Raw genomic sequence first — 24778 nt, 5'->3', positions numbered from 1 at the left:
GCTAGACTTCTACTAGCATTCAGGCTATCTCTCCTACTGCATTTGAACCACACTCCATATATATATATATATATATATATATATATATATATATATATATATATATTTATATATTCTATGATTTATCGATGCTAACTTTTGTCCTTTTTCTTTTACTTTATTTGGAGTATACTTTAGTCTTAAGCATTAAGAAGCTAAGGATGAACTTAGGGAATGACAGTCATACTTCTCCTGCGTGATCTCTATTCGTACCCTTTTGGACTACATACTACCTCCTACTACCTTAGGGAGAGGATTTGTAGCAACTCTAATTTTTCATATCCATTTAATTAGTTGAAACTTAAAATACTAAGTATCCAAACCCGTCATTCAATTTAAAGGCTTACATACATCTTGATCTTACATCTTATAATTCCTACGTGGAACTTGTACCCTCTCCAGAACACCTGAGCTAACAACTCTCTATCTCACGCTACAATCCCATCTGAGACACTACTCCATAAGTCATCATTATTAGTAATTACCTTCGATCCCTTCTGAAAAGATAGGACTATACCCTAACTTACTGCAAAAAAGGTACTACATTTACCACCTTGCCAAAACCATGTCAAATTAATAACTCTCTTATCATATCATAGCTCTGTAAATCATCAATTCATAGTTCTGACCTTCCCTAAGTAGTAGGGTTGTACTTTACACCTTGTTGATACACACATGATATACTATTCTCACTAAGCTCTAAGCAAAACGTTTGTCATACTGTAAAAACCATTAAAAATTCCATACCGAAGACCAGATGGTCTCACTCTATAGATGTCACCTTTATTTTGCAACTGATCCACAACCTCTGGTCTGATGGCAACTCTTGATGTAACTCGAGCTCATGCTAGGGTAACGAAGTTACTGACTCTAGTTACCACTCAACTGTGACCTTTCGATATTCTAGCTCTAGATCCCTAACCAGGAGTTCCCAACTCCTCTGTAGATATAGAACTCTGTTTTGGCATAATTGTACCAAAATAGAGGCCATCCGCAAATACCCTCATTATGGAGCACCACGGGGATGCACGCAGCTCTACACAATAATCTCATATCGGTACTGTAATCTGCAGCTTACAAAGCAGACATTGAAAACATTGTATAGTTACTACGATACATCATGACAGACTAGGTCTCCTAATCTCTTATCTCTTTTGAATCTACTATTATTATAAACTTACTCTGACTGGGTCATCCACTGACGACTGCCAGCAGTGGTATCCTCACCCTTATCTAGTGCAATTATACTATCAAAACTCACCTTTACGTACTCGTGCCTAGCACCAGATAGGCACAACACTTGGATCCATACTGATAGAAATATAGTGTTTCTTAGAGAATGTATTTCCATGGTAGACCTCAATATGTCTGCTAACTCTATTTCACACTTCTATGTACTTCACAACACTGAGGTGCTAAACTGAAGCACTCTTATATTAATCCAGGAATAATGCAGAATCTAGAAACAAAGAATTACAGAAAAAAGACGAAATAGAATCTTATACCCCACATGTGACAACTCTAGGTGCACACTTTCCCATGAATCTAAAACCTAAGCTCTGATACCATTTTTGTCACGACCCAACCTATGGGCTAAACCGGCATTAGGACCTAGGCCAGCCTAAAGCCCCCGAGGCCATAGTAAGCCTAACTATTCCTCAACCCAACTCTAAGGCCCATTAGGGCCCAATTTCAAGAATTCAACAGAATAGAGTCCGACCATAAAATGGACCATTCAACGGGGAGTTTTTTACTCACCCGACCTGTAAACACAATATATAATAAATTGGGGAGCTCAGCTCACCCTCCTCATAATCAAAATGTCATAACTCAAATAGGAGCTCAGCTCCCTCTTCCAATCCCATCATGCATACAGTTAATAATTTTACAAGTCCAACATAACTTTTATAATACAGGCCCAAAATAAAAATAAATGCTTCTAACACATGCAGAATCTAAAATTTAACTCAATTGTACAAAATACATTAAATGCTATTAATGGACCTGCGAAGAAGAAAAGCAGGTTAGCCACAACAAATAATCCACCTGTAGCCTAGAAAAATAGATGAATAGGAGTGAGCATTCAACTCAGAGAGTAAAATACTAATTTTAATCATAATCTCTATAACTATCTAAAGCTAATGCACCCTGTGGAGTGAAATGCAACATCGTCATAATTTTCATATCATAACAGTAAAAAGGCAATTTGGAGCACTCACACACCCAACACTATCAAGCAATACATATATGGGAGTTGATCCCCTATACAACCCTCTTAATCCAACCTTTGCCAGCGAGTGTCTCTCAAGCCAGACTTTCGCTTAATAAACCAAATGCGGGTCCCAATGAGTGTCTTTCAAGCCGTATCTACCCATCCTGTCCATATCCAATACCATACCACATGCACGCTACGCACACACACTGCTTCAAATTACCATAAGCAACATCCATGGCACTTCAACAATTATTATAAAACGTGTCTAATGTTTAACTACATAGATACATATTTATAAGTGATGCATGGGCATGCTTGAACATATAATAATATCGAAATTATAATTAAAATTAATATTTTACTCACAAACTTGAACCGAGGTCACTACGACGGCTGGGCGGAGGAGGAAGGCTATCCCGGCTCACCTGACAATTTTATTAAAAATATTTAATATATTTAACTCAATATAAGTTTAGAAAAGACCAAAGACACTCTAAGCTGTGCTGAAAATCTGGCAGAGTCTCTCATATACCTATGACCTACCCTAGGGGTGGCCACGGTTCGGTTTCAAACCGGAATTGAACCGAAATCGATTCGATCAAAACCAAACTGAAACGGTCAAAACCAGAACCGGTTTCGAACCAGACAGAAACCATCCTTCTACGGTTTGGTTAAGGTTCATATTTTTTAGAAATCGTGAACCGGCGGTTCCGAACCGGATTGAACCGACGGTTCTAAACCGGACCAAACTAGCAATTTAAATACAAAAAAATTTAATAAATACCTCACTCCACTCCTAATTCATTTATATATATTTATATACATATATATATATATATATATATATATATATATATATATATATATCATTAATTCTCTACACAATTATTCTCTACACTCTCTTTAATTTTCAATACTCTTTCAATTTCTCTCAAATTTTCTAAATAATTATTTTCTACACTCATTTTAATTCTCAGTACTTTCATAATTCTCCTACTTTATTATTTTATATGCTCACTAAAATTTTTAATGCTATATCAATTACTTTGTTGTTGTTTTATATATTCAATAAAATTTTCAATACCATCTATTTTGATTTTTTTTTTCTGTTATATTTTTTTAATTATCAATTATCATATAATTTTTAAAAAAAGGGCAAGTAATACTCAACTCAACTCAATTCAACTAAGTTTTTATTCCAAAAATTTATTGGGGTCGGCTATATAGATTCTCTTTCTCCACTCTAAACGATTTTGGTTTAAATCCTCGGAAATGTGTAATACTTTTAGGTCATGTTGTACTATTCTCCTTCAAGTCAGTTTAGGTCTACCTATTAATTTTTTTCTATTCTCTGACCCAATGTGCTCTACTTGTCTAACTGGAGCTTTCATATGTCTACGTTTCACATGACCAAACCACCTCAATCTCCCTTCTCTCAACTTATAACTGAAAATTTTGATTCCTCTAAATCCTAAAGGGATACATAGGCAAAATTAAGTTCATGCACATTTTTCTAATTTTTTTTAAATTAATTTTATCTATAATTTTTAATAAATTCAAGTCTTTGCTTATTAAATTTTTCTTAAAAATAAGTTAATTTTATTATTTTTATTCTTATTTTATTTTGATTAAAAGATTTCTAAGAAAAATTAAAATATTTTTTACAAATATAACTTAAATTATAAATCAATAAAATTTTCCTCTAATTTTTTCCTTTAAGTCGCTCTTAAACCGCTTTTAAACCGCTTTCAAACCGTCTTGAACTGTCATTTTTTGAGCCGTCTTTTAAACCGTTTTAAACCGGGGCTCGAACCGGAACCGGCGGTTCAGGAACTGTTTTCCAAACCGTTCCATGACGGTTTGGTTCAGGTTCATAATTTTATTGAACTTGAACCGGCGGTTCAGGAACCGTAACCGGCTGTTCCTGAACCGTGGCCACCCCTAACCTACCCAACCTGCAAAATGATTCAAATAACACTTCTAAACTCAACCCATATCTCATCATCATTATATGGCCCCTCCAAACCAAGCAATAATCACAACATCAGACAACTCAATTATAAGACTTCAAAAGTAATATTTTTCAAAAACTATTCAAACTAACATTAAAAATTCTATAAACCTGCCTTGCGGTCCTTAACAATATCATAAGGCTATTGCAATAGGAATCGTAATTTTCTTATCATCCACGAATATTTTATAAATTTTATTCTAACCCAGTACAAGGCAAAAATTAAGTAATGTAGAGTTCGAGTTTACCTATGTCAAATCTGACAACTGGAACGCGTCAAGAATGTCTGAAAACTATGAGGTAGCCTATAATCTTGACCCGGTTCTGAAATGGTTCCAGCAGTTTATCTACTCAGCTCGAAATTATAGATCTGGGCGACGATCAAATTTCCACGAAATGAAAGTACATACGCGGAGTCCACAATACCAGGGTTAGAATAAAATATATATATATATATAATTATTTAAAAATTAGGGATGTTATAGTGTAGTTTGAGTGAATTAGTGGTTATTGCTGCCAGAATTGCATATAGTTTAATCAAATGTTTTAGTCCTAGAAGTTCAAAACTCCTTGAGGTCCTTTATGGTTTTCAGGTCATTTGATTTTTTACTTTTTAGAAATAAATTAGATGTTCCACCATATTTTAATTTGATAGTTTTGTATGATATTGAACATTTGCAGTTTTCAGTTTATTGAATTTTTAGGTCATTTGAATTGAGGGCCTTAAACATTGCGGTGGATATATTTAGTAATTCACTAAACTTTACCCTAATGGATTTATGTGCCATGGGATGAGAATTTATGTTGGTGTTTCTAATCCATTTTACTAGTTGAACATGGGATAATAAAGAAATATAGAGTAGGAGAAGTGACAAAGTGGAATGATGATAACTATATTTTGTTTCCTGCAAAAGAGAAAGATGACAAATAAAAATTTTTATGCGTTTTTATGAATTTTAATTGACGGAGAGTTAACATTATTAATTTTGGATTTTTTTTTATATATTTTTTTAATTATTAAGAGTTTAAATAGCTCAAAAAAATTGACAAAGACTTTGGTAACTATTGGCTATTTTTCAAAGGCTTAAAAGAGCATTTTGCCTTTAAAATTATAATTTTATTTATAAATTTTAGTAGTTTTTTTTAAATTACTGATTATCTCTCTAAAATTTTTAAAATTAAAATTTTATCTGTAAATTTTATTATATATTTTAAAAAATTTATTATTTTCTCCTTTAATATATTCAAATTTATTCAGATTTTTATATTATCTAATTTAGTTTTAATATTTTATATTTATTATGAATATATTTATGATGAATGTCTATTAATATTCTAAATTCTTTATTTTCTCTTTATAAATTTAAAGTATTTTATTATATACTTCATCAATTATGAATTATTTTTATCTTTTTATGTATACCTATAAATAAAAGTATTATATGTAGTACTTGATATATTTTAAAAATCAGTAAAAAAATTTTATTTTCTCTCAATTTTTTCTCTTTTATTATTTTCTTAATTTATCTTATTTTATAATAATATTTTTATTAAAATATAATTTATATTTTTTTCTTTAAAATGGAATTTTTGGTTCAACCACTGAATCTATCGCTTTTTGTCCGTAGCTTTTACGTCTTAGAAAAAGAACTTGGAGCGTAATGTTCAAACCATTGGGCCAGAACTCTGCTTAAATTATTTAAAATTAATAATTTAAATATTTTATTCAATTTTTTAAATATTATTTCATATAAAATATAATTATTTATTTAATTTAATTTAAAATAAATATTAATTAAAATTTTAAATTCATAACCATCTGCCTTGGCCAATTTTTTTTTTCCCAGTTTCTGTCTTCACCAATTGGATGGAATTTGAAGACCTGGTTATATTGATTTGACGCCTTGTTAAGTCTTAATTTAATTTTGAGTCGGTAGGTGGGAGAGATGAGCTATAACAAACCTTACTTTTAATGCACCGTGTGCTTCAAGTAAATGTCTCTTTCTCTTGCCCCACAACTCCACATTTATAAAATTGGTCTTCTAGATTTCAAAAGACAATATGTATACATAATTTATATAAAAATAAATATTTTATTAAAATTATTATAATTTTAAAGCATGATATAATTTTGAATAAAAATAAAAAATGAAATCGGATGTTTCAATGAATTAAGATTGGTGAGTGAGTCAAGTGTATTTAAAAATTATATTTAAAAATTTCACATAAATTATGAATAACGTGCGGTCTATATAAAAATAAGAATTTTATTAAAATTATTATAATTTTAATAAATATCTAATTAATGTACCAAATTGCCATTGCTATATTTGCATATTTTACTATAGACCAAGGACAATATTGTCATTTGGAAATTGACAATTGTCCGACACATATATATCTATATATATATATATATATATAAATGACTTTGACCAACTTGTTTACCAAGCCACCTTATTTGACCTATTCAAACCTCACATCACAAATTGCTAGTTGTTACCAACAACGTATGCAGCTTCCTTATCACCCTCCTTGCCTCCATGCTCTCGTCACCACCTCTGCAAGTTTATCATTGTTTCCTATCTTTTCTGGCTCGTATTAAATTAATTTATTTTTTAAATAATAAATTTTGTATAATAATAAATTGAAAAAAAAAATCCATGCTAAGGGGAAAGTTTTCAACCCATATCCTTTACAAAGGTGAGAATGGAGAGAGCAATACCTACTCTCGATTTGTCCCGTTATTAATGTCTCAATTTAGTGAAAACTAAGTTACAAACTTTAATTTTTAATTAATTTTAACTTAATAATATTAAAATCATCTTAAAATTATGAAATTTCAAATTTAATTTTTTTTATTGGTAATAAAAATGAGTTCTAAATTCTGATTGTGAACCCATGAACAAATTAACAAATAACATGTGTGATACAAAATTGAATCGAGGCTTGTAATATTAAGTGATAAAGGCCCCAAAACAATTTAAAAAAAAAAAAAATTAAACAGCACTTCCTAAGCTAAATCAATGTATACAACATTACAAAATTAAATGCCTTGGTTGCAAAATATACACAACAAACAACAATCAATGAAACAGAATGCAATTAATCAAATGGCACTTGACCTTCCTTCTTATTCTTTCTGATTTTTTATCGTCCTCCTATTCCTCTAGAAGCCTGCAAATTTCAGCATAGCAATGATTCCAGGAACATGTCATCTCTTGGTTCTTCTTTGGCTCTGGAAAAAACATTGTCTGTTGATGATTGATTTGTGTATGACCCCATAGGATTACCAAATCCTGAGAATGCAAAACTCTCTGGATTCTGAAACATCTCTAGTGAAAAGGGTGCTTCCCCTTCAGATGTTGCTGGTAACCTTTGATGGCGAATTGCGTTTGTCAAGTTGTTAGAATGGTGGTTCACAATAGGTAGCGGTATTGCCATTGCTGCATTGTTGTTCTCATGCAATGCCCTATTCACAGAGTTGTTGCTGCTGCCGCTGCCGCGAGCCGCAGGAACATCATGGTTGTGCTTTCCCTCATAGGTTGTGATCACTGCCCTAAGATCATGAGATGCTCTCTCAACATGCTTTCGTACAGGACATCCTGGATTTGTACACTTATAGTAGCTCCTGTATGCATTAATTAGGGCATTCATTAGAAAACAACTTCGAAACATTAACAGACCCAACTTTTTAATAATTTAAGAACTTTGGATTGAAACTTCCCAGTTTGAAACATCTTTTAAAAGTAAGAAATAAAGAATTAAAAGTAAGTATAAAGAATTAAAAGAAAGTGGGCTTTTATACCTAGGATTTGGATTCCCCTTAACCACTTTCTGCCCATATTTCCTCCATCTATATCCATCATCAAGAATGTCAATGTCACTTGTGGTTTGAACTACAACTCTAGGTTCTCTCACTGTTCTGCTTCCAGGTGCTGAAATTCCTTCATTTTCACCTTCTATTTTCCTGAAACATGCCCAATAAAATCTTTTAAAACCACCTACAATAAACAAACTAGATTTCCCCCTTTTTTCGTTGTGGGGGGGTTGGTGTGGGGTTTGGGGGAGTCGGTATTTACCATCTTTTGGCCTCTGGTTCATCTTCATCAAAGTCATCGCTTCTAGATTTACTCTTCTGTGAATCAAAATCATCGTCCCCTATGGATATTGAAGAATTCTCAGGTGTTGCAACAGAGTCCATCTGTCCACTGCCATGGATGACAAGTGATTGATCTTGCATCTCATTTGATGCAGGATTAGGAGCTATAATTGCTTGATTGGAAACTGATGATGATGAAGAAGATGATCTCCTAGTAGATTGAGGTTTAGGATGGTTGTGGCTACCCTTGTAAACTATCTCAGTTATTTGTCCATCCAAAGACCTTTCAACTTTCTTCTTTGTTGGGCAATTGGGGTACGTGCACTTGTAATAACTTCTTGGATTTTCACTTCCTTTAACTTGCTTTTGTCCATATTTTCTCCAATTGTAACCATCTTCTGATCTTCTCTGGTCTCTAGCCGACTGATATTGCTGTTTTTGACCACCGCCATAATCTGACTGGAATCCATTGTTGCTTTGAGCGTTTGTTTGAATCGCAGCAATCTCTGGGGAGAAGCTCTGCGTACTCTTCCCACTAGCAAAATCATCTTGCTTGACAGATTCTTGGAAACTCCATCCTTGTTGCTGTTCCTGAGAATATATCATTAAACAAATCTTTAAGAACCATTTTCAAAAAAACCAAAACAGAGACGATTTGAATAGAACAGATTAATAATCGCTGCTTACAGTTTGAATCGTGGTGTTTGAAGATTGAAACATTGTAGATGAGGATGTGGGGGGCCTTGTCGGTGGCTGGAAAGAGAAATCAGAAAAGTTCGGGTCCTCTTGCTTGACATTTTGCTGGTTTCGACCAGAATTTGTGTTCCACTTGGCAGCTTGAGCCGGGAATGTTCCAGTAGTTGGAGATGGCAAAATCTGTACAAAGAAACAACAACAAGAAAAGCCCATCAGCTCAATAATTCCATTAAGCTAGCCAAACATGTTCATGGAATTGTCAGACCATCTTAAAAGGCAACTTTTTTTTTTTTTTCTATTTGTTTGGTTTCCTAAAAGAACAAAACAAAGCATAAAAGTAAACAGAGCACATGTACGGATATGCATAAGCTTACGTTGGAAGTGTTCAACAATACTGGAGAATCCAGAAGCTCAGTGGGGCTTAAACCGGGAGGAATAGCAAAGTAAGAAGAAGGAGAAACAGCAGGAGGAGAGATGGGCAAAGAAGGAGGTGGAAGAGACTTGAACTTAGGTACACCTGACCCTGTTCTCTCAGCAATTCGATCTGACAACCCACGCCGATGATTCTCAATCTTGGTATTAAGAGATTCATCATCGGCACCAGATGCAAGAAGGTCAGAGAAGGAGTTGGTCATGCAGGAATGTGTGGAGAAACTGAAACTTGAAGGATGGGAATTTGCAGATGTATCTAAGCTCCCAGAAGAAAACGCCATGGCATAAATACAAACAACAATGAAAAGGAAAAAAGAAAAGAGCCGACAACTTTCAATATTTTAGAGAGAAATAGAGAAATCAGGATGAAGATGAAAGATTGGATTGTGGTTAAGAAGAAGAGGAAGGGAAGATGATCACGTATTGAACAAGGTTTGCTTTGTCATTGGATTTGGGGGCTTCCAGGAAGCTCACAAGGGGAGGTTTGACCGTGGAAAACACTTAAGGGTGGTGGCCTGGTGCTCGTGGGTGGGGCATGTTTCGTTTATATGTACCCTATTTGCGTGTGTACTGTGGAAAAAATTTAAAATTTTTGGTCAAAACTTGTGGGTTTGACTGGATGGCGGCTGACACTGAGATATTATTCTTTTTTCTATTTCTTGTGGAGGTAGCCTTGCTTTTGCCTTTCTGGTTTCTGCCTTTTAGGCAGCTGCCATGCCATTTGTGCATGTATTAGGCTGTTAAACATCTGTTAATTTCTGTTGTATTTGGAAGATGGTGCCTGATGGTGTTGGCTCTTTTCTGTTACATTCATTAGAGGTGAAAAGATTACAGATAAGCTGAGTGCTTCATATGTAAGTTCTCTCAACCAAGATTTCATTTTTCCTTGCTGGTGCTGGGTTTTAAAGTTTTTTTAATCTCTAATTCTTGCTTGTCTCTAATAAAGAACTGGGTTAAGCTTCTTCATCAAGAATGGCCTCCAATGCTGGTGCATCGGATTCTTCGGTCAGTAAGTAAATTCAACTTTTAAGTTCCTCCTCTTGGAGCTCCTCAAGTGTATGTTTTCTTTAAACCTTTTTCTCTTTTGAATTTGAAACTTAACAAAAACTGGTTACTATTGCTGTTGATTTTTGGAAATCTACTATGAAATGTGTTGAGTGTATTTGTTCTTGGAAGATCTTGACAGTGTCTTTGAACTGACTCTGCCTGTAACTCTATTTGGGGCATTGAGCATAATTGTTAGGTGAATGTAGAACCATTATAGCAAAATTGTAGCACTGTCTAGATTTTAATGAGGCTATATTTAATTAGTTATAGTCAGATATGGCTGGGAATTCAAAGTAGGGCTCCAATCTCAATTCCATTGCTTCAATTTTGTGGAACCAAATGTAAATCCTGTTTGACATTGGGTTTTCATTGTTTTACATGGGATTTTTTTTTTTTATATTTGGTCTATCATAAATTCAAGAAATAATAGATTAATTTTTGATAAAAATTTCTCAAATAAGAATATTATGTATCTTAATTGTAGAAGTTTGTGATTTCACTTTCAATTGAGAGTCTATATTAAGATTATAATTGAATAAAAATTTTAATATGATTTTAGTTGGGTTCTCAGATATTTTAGTTTTGATTCCATTCAGTTTTTGATATTTTAGTTTTAGTTCGATTTCTTAGAATTTCACTTTGAATTTTAATTTTTAAAATAATTTTATACAATTATTTTCATGAAAACTCTCACTAAAATTATTATTTAAATTTTAAAATTAATTATTAATACACAATATATTATATAATATATCTTTTAATTATTTTTTATTTATATCATTTTTAATTATAAATTACATATATTATTTAGAATTAAACATATTATATTATTTAGAATTAAACATATTATATGATAGAATAGTATATCATATAATACATATTTTAGTTATTTTTAATTATATAATATTTAACTATAAGGTACATATATAATTAAGGATTAAGCATATCATATAATATAGTAATATATTTACAATTAGGTGATTTAATGTATTTATAACTAAAATTATTAGAAAAAGATAGAGGAATCAAAATAATATTATCACATATATATATAATCTTATTTACATATAAATATATAATCATATTAAAAATATATAATGTATATAAATTTTAAAAAAACATATATGTAATATTATTTTTGTTCATTTTTAATAAAGAATCAGAATTAAATCAAAATAATAAAATAATTTTAATTTAAATGAATTTGATACGAGCTTTATTTCAATATAGAACTACACACTCCTACTTGATTGTGCTTGGATCTCCATTTTCCTAGTGAACATAGGATTGACATCTCTAAGCTCTTATTTCATTGGTTTAGTGACCAAAAGTCCAAACTTCCATCCCATTTGCAATTATCTGTAATTTTTTTTTTAAATTGTCAATTATACACACAAGCAAAGATGGAAGATTACGTGTGAAAATTCCCAAATCGTTAATATGGCATACATTTTATACAAAAGAAAATCATATTGCCATATCATATATATGATAACAAGATTATTGATTATATATATTTTAAAAATTATTAATTATTAATTAAGCATATCATATAAAAGAAGTCGCAGTTTCTGATTTGTGGCTACCTCTATATGATCATGCATGACTCTTTTCTTGTTTCTTTCTTCTCCCTCTCCCTCTTCTTTAATATTCTTAGCATATGAGAGTTATTTAATAATTTCAATACGGAAAGAGCCTTTCTACAAAGTAAGGATAAAGTTAAATAACTTACAAGTATAAAATGTTTTCGTGTATTAAGTCATCTTTTATCAGTTTTTTAGTATCATGTTTCTCTGGTGACAATATGTGCCTCTTCCAATGTTCTGATAGGCCTTAAGTTTTGCTTTGTTGACAGTGATTTTCTTTGTCAAGTAGAAATGAGATCTGACTTGTGGTTGAGAGTTGTAGAATCTGCAAGGACAAAATCTTTCCTTATATGCATCTCCATACTTCTTTCTCACACAGCCACTTCATCAGAAAAAAGAGTTCACTATTGATAATTTGCCATTCACCATTTGTTGGTTCAGCTTGTCTGCACAAGAATGACAATGTCTATTGATCCACATTACCTAATCTATTAATCCTTTGTTTGGATTAGGGAAATGAAGAGAAGGGAAAAGAAAAAAAAAAATTTTTAATTTCCTTAAATTCTCTTGTTTGGATATCAAATATGAGGGAAAGTAAGAGAAATTACATTTCTCAACTCCTTGAATTTAACTCAAAACATTTCTCTCCAAATTTGTGAGAAATAGAGAGAAATTAGTATTATTTGTATTAAAATAGTTAAATGTCCTCAATTTTCTAAAAACTTCTCTTTCTCAACTTGCGAGGGTATAATAGTCATTTCTTATTTTTTCTTTTAATGGAAAAATTATATTTCTCCCCTATTCTATTAATTTATTCAAACAATATGAAGTAAATTAAATTTCTATTCTTCTCTTTTTCTTCATTTTCTTCTTTTTCTTCATTTCCCTGTACAATTAAATATCCAAACAAAGGGTTAGTGTCTGTTTTTCCTTTCTCAGTAGCTCTTACTCATGGGAGAGACTTGAAACAATTTCCATTCCCATTCATATTAATTAGAATCCTTCTCTCCATGATATGACAATATCATGCATTGGTTTTGAAAAAGGTACATAAACATCCATGATTTCTACTTTAGCGAGAAAGTAATTCTTATTTTCATAAATTGAGTTATATAGTGGCTGAAGATAGCTTATATGATTATATCAAACTAATTGAATCTTAGAATTGAATGCTTAATAAATTCTATAACACTAGAATTGGATATTTTCATGAATTTCAGAATGCTTATTTGGTCATGAGGATGTTCCTCTCACTTCAATGAATTTGTTAATCCAAACATTGCCATGGCATCTTGGAAAATTTATGTATGTTTAGTGGTTTTTGCTGCAATTTTTGTTGCTATTTTAATAAAAAAAAATTTCAACATTTAAATTTTGTAAGTAAATTATTGAATAATATTAAAATTGAATAAAATTTATTTATTTACATAAATTATTTAAACACTTTATTAAGTTTTGAAATTATTAATAATGTATAATCCAAGAAATAATCAATTAATTTTATTTATTATAAAATAAAAAGAATTTCACAATATTTTATATATGATAAGTTGAGATAAAATAATTTTATAAGAAAATTATATAATAAAATAAATATTATGTGATTTTATATATATACATACACTGATGTTACCTATAACTCTTGGGTTGGCAAACGATTCTTGTGTAACATGCAGCAAGAAGAAATGTGAGGTTAGTGGTTTGAGTAAGGTTGCTCCAACACCCAAGTCAGTAAATGCTTAAAATAAAGGCACGATAGTATGAAAGAAATGTATTGCATAGATTGGCTATTGTCATGATTCCTATTTATAAGGTAAGCAATATTGTCTTCCATCATATTTCAGATCTTGCCAACTCTTATCCAGTTATTTTCTTCCATATATTGTGGGAACGCATCACATTATTAGGCGACATTCGCAACATAGATATAACGCATTTCAATAATATGTATCTGATTTTTAAGATAATCCTTTTTTATCCGAACTCATTATGTCTTATATGAATACCTTATATCTTATTCAAACACCTTTTGCCTTGTTTGAATACTTTGTGCCCTATCCGAATATCTTGTACCTATTTGAACACCCTATATTTTATCTGAACACATATGAACACCTTGTGTCTTATCCAAACACCTTGTTTGATTGCCACTGAATGATGAATCCATCCCAATCCCAAACGAGATATAATGCATCCCAACAATATGCGTTCGATTTCTAAGATAATCCTTTCTTGTCCGAACACCTTACAGCTTGTTCGAATACTTTGTGCCTTGTTGAATACTTTATGCCCTATTCAAACATCTTATACCTTGTCCGAACACTTTATATCTTGTTCGAATATCTTATGTCATTTTATTTGATTACTTTAAATTACAAATCCAACCCGATCCTAAATGATATGTGCTCTCGAAAAACTTACTTGAACTTTTGGAGCATATTAAATCATATACTTTTAATATTGTCATTTCATATATTTTAAAAATCAATTAATTAATCCATGTGGTTTAGAATCATTAAATTAAAATGTCCACCCCCAACCTTTATGCTTTCTCATTGGACTTGATCATTAGTCTCAGGAGATTCTATCCAAGGCCCAACTTAGCCCATTCAAAATTTAAAAAAGAAAAAAAAATAATATATATATATATATATATATATATATATATATATAAATTATCAAATATTTAATATTTATATACAAATATATTAATTATATATGAAAAATATATTTTTAAAATAAAAAATAATATTTCGAGATGAGCTAGGCTTCAGCCACTTAACCAACCAATGACACGGTAATTTTATTTAGGGGTCCATTTGAAAAAATTGTATGAAAATAAACAAAAAAATTAAAATAATAGATCTTATACCAAATCAAAAGCTTTTTAAGCTATTACAAAGAATTGAAACTACACTTTTTTGAAAATTGATAAAATTTTCTTTGTTTTTTTATTTTGTTAAATTTGTTAATGGTTTAAACTTTGAGTATTAACTATTTTCTCAATTAATATTAAGAAAGAAAATCAAGCAATTAGATAGAATTTGGCATAATATTATATATCTAAACCGCTAAATTTTTTGTTAACTCATCAAATTATATTATTAAGGAAAATTCATTAAACTCAATACAATGATTAAATAAGAGAGGATAGAGAGAAAAAAAAAACACCAAAATTGATCTACTGTCATTAATTTATCAAGAAATCTAAGCTAATTGAAAATTTTGCTCTATTGTTTTAGAACACATTTGGTATAATAATTAAACTTTAAAAATCTGCAACATATTAAAATGAGAAATCCTTATTGATTTTGTCACGACCCAACTTATAGGCCGGACTGGCACTAGGACCTGGGTCAGTCTAAAGCCCCCGAGGCCCGTAGTAAGCCTAACTATTTCTCAACCTAACTCTAAGGCCCATTTGGGACCAATTTCAAGAATTCAACCGGACAGAGTTCAGACATAAAATGGACCATTCAATGAGAAATTTTTTACTCGCTCGACCTGTAAACACAATATATAATAAATTGGGGAGCTCAGCTCACCTTCCACATAATCAAAATGTCATAACTTAAATAAGAGCCCAGCTCCCTCATCCAATCCCATCATGCATATAATTAATAATTTTACAGGTCCAACATAACTTTTATAATAATAAAAATAAGTACTTCTAACACATGCGGAGTCTAAAATTTAACTCAATTGTATAAAATACATTAAATACTATTAATAGACCTGCGAAGAAGAAAAGCAAGTTAGCCACAATAAATAATCCTCCTGTAGCCTGGAAAAATAGATGAACAGGAGTGAGCGTTCAACTCAGAGAGTAAAATACCAATTTTAATCATAATCTCTATAATTATCTAAAGCTAATGCACCCTGTGGAGTGAAATGCAACATCGTCATAATTTTCATATCATAACAGCAAAAAAGCAATTTGGAGTACTCACACACCCAACACTGTCAAGCAATACATATATGGGAGTTGATCCCCTATACAGCCCTCTTAATCCAACCTCTGCAAGCAAGTGTCTCTCAAGCCAAACTTTTGCTTAATAAACCAAATGCTTGGTCCTAGTGAGTGTCTCTCAAGCCGTGTCTACCCATCATGTCCATATCCAATACTATACTACATGCACCCCACGCACACACATTGCTCTAAATTACCATAAACAACATCCATGGCACTTCAACAATTATGAATGCAATATAAAATGTGCCTAGTGTTTAACTACATAAATACATATTTATAAGCGATGCATGGGTATGCTTGAACATATAATAATATCGAAATTATAATTAAAATTAATATTTTACTCACAAACTTGAATTGAAGTCACTGCGGCAGCTGGGCGGAGGAGGAAGGCTGTCCCTACTCACTTGATAATTTCATTGCAATTATTTAATATATTTGACTCAATATAAGTTTAGAAAAGACCAAAGCCACCTTAAGTTGTGCTGAAAATCCGGCAGAGTCTCTCCTATACCTATAACCTATCCAACCTGCAAAATGGTTCAAATAACACTTCTAAACTCAACTCATATCTCATCATCATTATATGGGCCCTCTTGGGCCCTCCAAACCAAGCAATAATCATAACATCAGACAACTTAATTATAAAACTTCAAAACTAATATTTTTCAAAAACTATCAAAACTAACTTTAAAAATTCTATAAACTTGCCCCGTGGTCCTTAACAATATTATAAGGCTATTGCAATAGGAATCGTAATTTTTTTATCATCCACGAATATTTTATAAATTTTATTCTAACCCAATACAAGGTAAAAATTGAGTAATGTAGAGTTCGAGTTTGCCTATGCCAAATCTGACAACTGGAACACGTCCAGAACGTCTGAAAATGATGGGGTAGCCTATAATCTTGATCCGGTTCTGAAATGGTTCCAGTAGCTTATCTGCTCGGCCCGAAATTGCAAATTCGGGTGACGATCGAATTTTCACGAAATGAAAGTACATATGCGACGTCCACAATACCAGGGTTAGAATAAAATATATATATATATATATAATTATTTGAAAATTAGGGACGTTACATTCTTCCCCTCTTATAGAAAATTCGTCCTCGAATTTTACACAAGGCAGAATAATGACACATAGTTGCATATCAAACTTATGAGTACTTGCTGTGCATATCCCGCTCTAACTTCCAAGTGTATTCCTCCATAGATTAACTCCTCCATAGACTAACTATAGGGATTTTCCTTAACCAAAGTTGTCTCATCTGATAGTCTACTATAGCTACTAGTTGCTCCTCAAAGATCAAATTCTCATCTAAGTCCACAGTGTCTGGTCGCAGCACATGAGAAGGATCGGGAGCATACTTTCTAAGCATAAAAATGTGGAATACTGGGTGGACATGAGAAAGGTTTGGTGGCAACTCTAACTGATAGGCAACTGCTCACACTCTGTACATGATCTTAAAAAGTCCTATATAATGGAGTGCTAATTTGCCTTTTCTTTCCAAATCTCATAACCCTTTTCATAGGAGAAACCTTCAAGAACACGGTCACCCATTGCAAATTTTACATCTTTCCGCCTTGGATCTACATGGATGGTTAAAAATTTTTATGTCTATCTGCCCCTGTCGTAATATGCCAGCTACCATCCTCCTTCTGAGTCTAAACCATCACATCTGATTACTCGTTTACCCCTCCTTTTTTTTTTGTCATCTCTAGTACTCATTATAACTCCACTACTCTCGATTTGATATCTGATAACTTTAATCAACTTTGACGCTTATCCTCACTTTTATTACTCCCTAACGTGTCTCTTGGTGACTTCAGTCCTCATTCCTTTGTTTCAATAATCTCTGTTCTCCAAAAATATGACTTATGTTCCTTAACCTATAGTATCCTATGAAATGCTTTCCTGTAGCACCTATCATATACATCTCGTTCGAAACCTTTACTTGTCCTATGACCTCAATGGTCAATACCTATAAATCTTCTCACTCCCATGATACTTCAAATTTTCAATCTCTTTTGTGTCGTTACTAAGGTCCTTAGACCAGCTTCTGTCCATCTTATGTAACTAGTTATGTAGAGCTCCATCCAAGTGTCAAGCGTACCCTACACCACTTATCAATATTGGAAAGTGAATTGGGTCTCTTCTCTCATAGGATAAATGTATTTGTATTCCCTAACAACCCAGTTAATGCAACTTTATCGTTTCCCACTCCTTCTCTGGAATGGAAATATCTAGACTTCTTCTCAACACTTCTTAGTATGTGGCCTACTTCTGACACATTGGCACTTAGATCGAGGCTCTACTACTCCTTTAATCTATCATCTCATAATAACTTGTTTTGAACATCTCTTAGTGTGTTTCTAGCATACCTATTCCTTCTTATCCTCATCATTATAACTAACTCTACCGAGCTTTCTTCCTGTCCTTTGGATCTTATCCACTTTCTTTTCCTATTTCTACTATCGTTGATATCTTTTCAACATGCCGTACTTATTCCTTAATCTTATTCCTATCTCACCCTTGCACCTTTTCCTTCAAGGATGTCCATCCCATCATCAACTTTAACTTCTTTTTTTTTTTTTTTTTTAATTTCTTAGTCTTATCTTGATTACTAGTTCCATTACTTCAAGAATTCTAACTTTACGATTGACTCCTACTAGCACATTCTTCACATTATGTAACATTTGTAATTAACCATAGAAAATTCTTTTTGTATCCCCTTTCCCAACTTACCTATCAGAACATTATCATTCCTTACCAGCCTTAGTAGGAAATTGCTCATCCTGGATGGATAGGAGCCCTAGAAATGATAAGTTCCATATGAACTAACACGGCTGTGGGAAATATGTGCCATGCCTTAATTCTGAACAAGATACTTCACGTATTCGTTCTCCTTAATATAATCACATATACTGCCCATAGCTTTCCAAACTTCAGCCTCAACTTTTCCCATTAGCAACAATTTCATTTGCTGTAACTCATTAGCAAATAGCACTTCCTCCAGCTTATAGTTCAAAAGGGTTGTAAGCCCTAGTAACTAGCTCGATTTAACTCCTGTCACCTCTCTGATCATTCTTTCATACTTAACATTAGGTACACCATTATTGTCATTTTCGCCTCAAAAGATTGGATATGTACTAACGCCCATCAAATTTTCAATTAATTGGGTCACTTTGACACGACCTCTCTTCTTAACATAATCTCCTAGAATCGAAACATGAGCCAATTTGAAAAGAAGGAGAAATGTTCTCCCACCATTTATGGTATACCATTGTTTGATAAACAAGATTTAGCTCATACCCCTTAGTCTCCCTTTTTAGTTTCATTATTTCTTTGTAATTATTGTGCGTTATTACAAGATATTAGTTGTATCTACCATTTGTAATACTATTGTCCTGCCTGACATATCATCTTAGAATTTACTATTTCCTTTTTACTCTTCATTTATCTTCCATACTTATAATTATTTGTCCAATGCTTCTTATACTTATTTATATTCTAGAAGATAAAAGCACTCACAAATTCTTTCAGATTTACTCCAATCTTATCAACAATCACTCCTCTAATCCATGTACTTCTCAATATGTTATAATTAAACCTATACCTATCTTGTCCTATTCTGACCGTTATTAGCGTTCTGCTACATATTATCATACTATTATTTATTTATTTATTATTACTCTTTTTTTTTTTACATAATTATTCTATCGATCATATTGAAATATATGTCTAACTCCAATTTTTGACTCTAGGTCTCACCACTCTAAATTTTAATATCAAGCCTCTGTGACATTATCCCTCATCTTGCATATTTATATCCCTTATGTTGATTTTTATCCAACTTACTCCTACTGATCTTGCTTCTTTATCTGACAATACAATTCAAGTTACCACAGCGCGCTCAACAGTTACTACCTACTTTGGTCGCACACGTCACCTAATTTCCATTATAATGTCAACAACCAAAAGGGTTCTTATGTCATTGCTCCATTATCTTGCCTTAGGGGTAGAAAATAGATAAGGTCTAATCCAGATCCTGTAACTCTAAGCTCTAGGCTCAGGCTCCTAACACTATATCAATTATGACCTGCTCTAAGTCCTGTACTTCTAGGTTCCATAACTTAACAATGTTCTTTCTAATGCCATCCTTTTCTACGCTCTCTATCCTTTTTTTTTTTATTTATCTTGTTTACCCTTCCTAAAACCACATTCATCTCCTCGATATTTTGGCTCTATTCTACCTAATCTTATCCTAATCTGTTTTTCCAGTTTATTCTTTAGCCAACTCTTTTTATTTTACCCAAATCTGAACTTTCACTTTTCCATTCTTTAGCTCTATTTTCTTTTTGAACCTGATTGTCATATCAGAAACTTATACCTTTCCACTATCCTACCACGTCATCTATACCTCAATGTTACTCAGAATTGATCCTCTAACTACCTTAGCTAGACTTCTACTGGCATTCAGGCTATCTCTCCTACTGCATTTGAACCGCACTCCATATATATATATATATATATATATATATACATATTCTATGATTTATCGATGCTAACTTTTGTCCTTTTTCTTTTACTTTATTTGGAGTATACTTTAGTCTTAAGCATTAAGAAGCTAAGGATGAACTTAGGGAATAGCAGTCATACTTCTCCTGCATGATCTCTATTCTTACCCTTTTGGACTACATACTACCCCCTACTACCTTAGGGAGGGGATCTGTAGCAACTCTAATTTTTCATATCCATTTAATTAGCTGAAACTTAAAATACTAGGTATCCAAACCCGTCATTCAATTTAAAGGCTTACATACATCTTGATCTTACATCTTATAATTCCTACATGGAACTTGTACCCTCTCCAGAACACCTGAGCTAACAACTCTCTATCTCACGCTACAATCCCATCTGGGACACTACTCCATAAGTCATCATTATCAGTAATAACCTTCGATCCCTTCTGAAAAGATAGGACTATACCCTAACTTACTGCAACAAAGGTACTACATTTACCACCTTGCCAAAACCATGTCAAATTAATGACTCTCTTATCATATTATAGCTCTATAAATCATCAATTCATAGTTCGACCTTCCCTAGGTAGTAGGGTTGTACTTTACACCTTGCTGATACACACAAGGTATACTATTCTCACTAAGCTCTAAGCAAAACATCTGTCGTACTGCAAAAACCATCCAAAATTCCATCCCAAAGACCAGTTGGTCTCACTCTATAGATGTCACCCTTACTTTGCAACTAATTCGCAACCTCTGGTCTGAGGGCAACTCTTGACGTAACTTGAGCTCATGCTAGGGTAATCGAGTTACTGACTCTAGTTACCACCCAACTGTGACCTTTCGATATTCTAGCTTTAGATCCCTAACCAGGAGTTCCCAACTCCTCTGTAGATATAGAACTCTGTTCTGTCATAATTGTACCAAAACAGAGGCCATCTGCAAACACCCTCATTATGGAGCACCACTGGGATGCATGCAGCTCTACACATTAATCTCATATCGGTACTGTAATTTGCAGCTTATCGAGCAAACATCGAGAATATTGTATAGTTACTGCGATATGTCCTGACAGACTAGGTCTCTTAATCTCTTATCTCTCTTGAATCTACTATTATCATAAACTTACTTTGATTGGGTCATCCACTGACGACTGCCAGCAGTGGTATCCTCACCCTTATCTAGTGCAATTATACTATCAAAACTCACCTTTATGTACTCGTGCCTAGCACCAGATAAGCACAACACTTAGACCCATACTGATAGAAATATAGTGTTTCTTGGAGAACGTATTTCCATGGCAGACCTCAACATGACTGCTAACTCTATTTCACACTTCTATGTGCTTCAAAAAACTGAGGTGTTAAACTAAAGCACTCTTATATTAACCGAGGAATAACGTAGAATCTAGAAACGAAGAATTACAGAAAAAGACGAAACCGAATCCTATACTCCGCATGTGACAACTCTAGGTACACACTTTCCCATGAATCTAAAGCCTAAGCTCTAATACCACTTTTGTCATGACCCAACCTATGGGCCGGACTGGCACTAGGACTTGGGCCAGCCTAAAGCCCTCGAGACACGTAGTAAGTTTAACAATTCCTCAACCCAACTCTAAGGCCCATTTGGGCCCAATTTCAAGAATTCAATCGGACAGAGTCTGACCATAAAATGGACCATTCAACGGGAAATTTTTGACTCACCGGACCGGTAAACACAATGTATAATAAATTGGGGAGCTCAGCTCACCCTCCACATAATCAAAATGTCATAGCTCAAATAGAAGCTCAGCTCCCTCATCCAATCCCATTATGCATACAGTTAATAATTTTACAGGTCCAACATAACTTTTATAATACAGGCCCAAAATAAAAATAAGTGCTTCTAACACATGCGGAGTCTAAAATTTAATTCAATTGTACAAAATACATTAAATACTATTAATGGACCTGCGAAGAAGAAGAGCAATTTAGCCACAACAAATAATCCTCGTGTAGCCTGGAAAAATAGATGAACAGAAGTGAGCGTTCAACTCAGAGAGTAAAATACCAATTTTAATCATAATTTCTATAACTATCTAAAGCTAATGCACCCTGTGGAGTGAAATGCAACATCGTTATAATTTTCATATCATAACAGCAAAAAGGCAATTTGGAGCACTCACACACCTAACACTGTCAAGCAATACATATATGAGAGCTGATCCCCTATATAGCGCTTTTAATCCAACCTTTGCCAGCGAGTGTCTCTCAAGCCAGACATTCACTTAATAAACCAAATGCGGGGTCCCAGCAAGTGTCTCTCAAGCCGTGTCTACCCCGAAGGATTGGGTCCCAGCGAGTGTTTCTCAAGCCGTGTCTACCCGTCTTGTCCATATCCAATACTATACCACATGCACGCCACGCACACACACTACTCTAAATTACCACAAACAACATCCATGACACTTCAACAATTATGAATGCAATATAAAATGTGCCTAGTGTTTAACTACATAGATGCATATTTATAAGTGATGCATGGGCATGCTTGAACATATAATAATATCGAAATTACAATTAAAATTAATATTTTACTCACAAACTTGAACCGAGGTCACTGCGACTGCTGGATGGAGGAGGAAGGCTGTCCTGACTCACCTGACAATTTCATTACAATTATTTAATATATTTGACTCAATACAAATTTAGAAAAGACCACAGACACCCTAAGTTGTGCTGAAAATCCGGCAGAGTCTCCTCTATACCTATGACCTACCCAACCTGCAAAATGGTTCAAATAACACTTCTAAACTCAACCCATATCTCATCATCATTATATGGCCCCTCCTGGGCCCTCCAAACCAAGCAATAATCACAATATCAGACAACTCAATTATAAGATTTCAAAACTAATATTTTTCAAAAACTATCCAAACTAACTTTAAAAATTCTATAAACCTGTCCCGCGGTCCTTAACAATATTATAAGGCTATTGCAATAGGAATCGTAATTTTCTTATCATCCACGAATATTTTATAAATTTTATTCTAACCCAGTACAAGGCAAAAATTGAGTAATGTAGAGTTCGAGTTTAACTATACCAAATCTGACAACTGGAACGCGTCCAGAACGTCTGAAAATGGTGGGGTAGCCTATAATCTTGACTCGGTTCTAAAATGGTTCCAGTAGCTTATTTGCTCGACCTGAAATTGCAGATCAGTGCGACGATTGAATTTCCACGAAATGAAAGTACATACGCGAACTCCATAATACCAGGGTTAGAATAAAATATATATATAAAATAATTATTTGAAAATTAGGGATGTTACAGATTTTTAATATAATTTTTTTTAATATTTGTTAGTTAAAATTCTAAACACATCATATATCTAAGGAGAAATGAGTTGGGTTTTCTTTTATTAGAGGAAACTAAATTTATTAATATTTAGTGAAATTCATATATACATATTTGATTTTTAAGAATTGAATTAAATTATTTTTATTTTAAAAAATAAAATTTAATCCTTTATTGTCTCATTTTATTTTCTATTTTTTAGATAAAATAACATTTTAGTCTTTATATCTTTGATTTTCTTAGAAATTAAAAATTAATTTTATCTAAAAATTTAAGGATAAAATATTATTTAATCTTGGAGGTTAAGTATATAAATATTTTAATTGTATAAGAAAATTGTTATAAAATTAAAAAGCTGAGAACTACATTTCTAAAAAATAACAGGACTTAAATGCTAATTTATTAAAAGTTGGGGGAGTTTAAGTTAAGTTAGCTCCTATTTTTATTTTAAGGGCTATTATACCCCTTTTTTTTTTTTTTCTTCAAAATATCAAGGTTAAATGCTCCTCTTGGCCCCTTAATGGGCCCATTTCTGCACTTGAGCCTTGTCTACGCCCAATCCAAGTGTTTGGGTCTGGGTTGAGCCGAGCGGTATCCGAGTTTGGAATTAATTCTACTCCTCATATACCCCAACAGCCTCTCAAGCTCCCACCTTTACCCTCTCCACTAAACCCGACCAGGGGCTAGCATGGCCATTGAATTGGACCGGGTCAAGCTTGGAACTGCTCATAATCCTCAAAACTCTCAGCTTGCTTCGATTTTCCTTGAACTTCCAAGAACGACCCAAAACGACCTTCAATTCTCATTGTCAAG

At 32.9% G+C, this 24778-nt stretch overlaps 1 protein-coding gene and 1 long non-coding RNA gene across 2 annotated transcripts; one reads left to right on the top strand and one right to left on the bottom strand.

The window, feature by feature from the left end:
- Nucleotides 1–7192: 7192 nt before the first annotated feature.
- LOC110640523 (WRKY transcription factor WRKY24) lies at nt 7193–9997 on the bottom strand. Its single transcript, XM_021791851.2, has 5 exons — nt 9438–9997; nt 9055–9243; nt 8348–8958; nt 8074–8235; nt 7193–7896 (listed from the first exon to the last, which is right to left on the bottom strand). The coding sequence occupies exons 1-5, from the start codon at nt 9774–9776 to the stop codon at nt 7452–7454; spliced, it is 1746 nt and encodes a 581-aa protein (XP_021647543.2). The 5' UTR covers nt 9777–9997; the 3' UTR covers nt 7193–7451.
- A 2-nt stretch (nt 9998–9999) lies between these two features.
- LOC110640524 (uncharacterized) lies at nt 10000–10867 on the top strand. Its single transcript, XR_002492123.2, has 2 exons — nt 10000–10349; nt 10442–10867. It is a non-coding gene; the product is annotated as an uncharacterized LOC110640524 (long non-coding RNA).
- Nucleotides 10868–24778: the final 13911 nt, after the last annotated feature.

This window comes from Hevea brasiliensis, chromosome 12 (genome assembly GCF_030052815.1).
Source record: "Hevea brasiliensis isolate MT/VB/25A 57/8 chromosome 12, ASM3005281v1, whole genome shotgun sequence".
Lineage (NCBI taxonomy): Eukaryota > Viridiplantae > Streptophyta > Magnoliopsida > Malpighiales > Euphorbiaceae > Hevea > Hevea brasiliensis.
Note: the sequence above shows the minus strand (reverse complement) of the source record. Positions and strands in the feature narration are given on the sequence as shown.

What these genes read in the sequence shown, in the direction of transcription:
- LOC110640523 (XM_021791851.2), bottom strand. Translation starts at nt 9,776, where the DNA reads ATGGCGTTTTCTTCTGGGAGCTTAGATACATCTGCAAATTCCCATCCT. An exon ending in CAAACACCACGATTCAAACT is followed by an intron (nt 8,959 to 9,054) that starts GTAAGCAGCGAT and finishes ATATATTCTCAG; the next exon opens with GAACAGCAACAAGGATGGAG. An exon ending in GAACCAGAGGCCAAAAGATG is followed by an intron (nt 8,236 to 8,347) that starts GTAAATACCGAC and finishes GGCATGTTTCAG; the next exon opens with GAAAATAGAAGGTGAAAATG.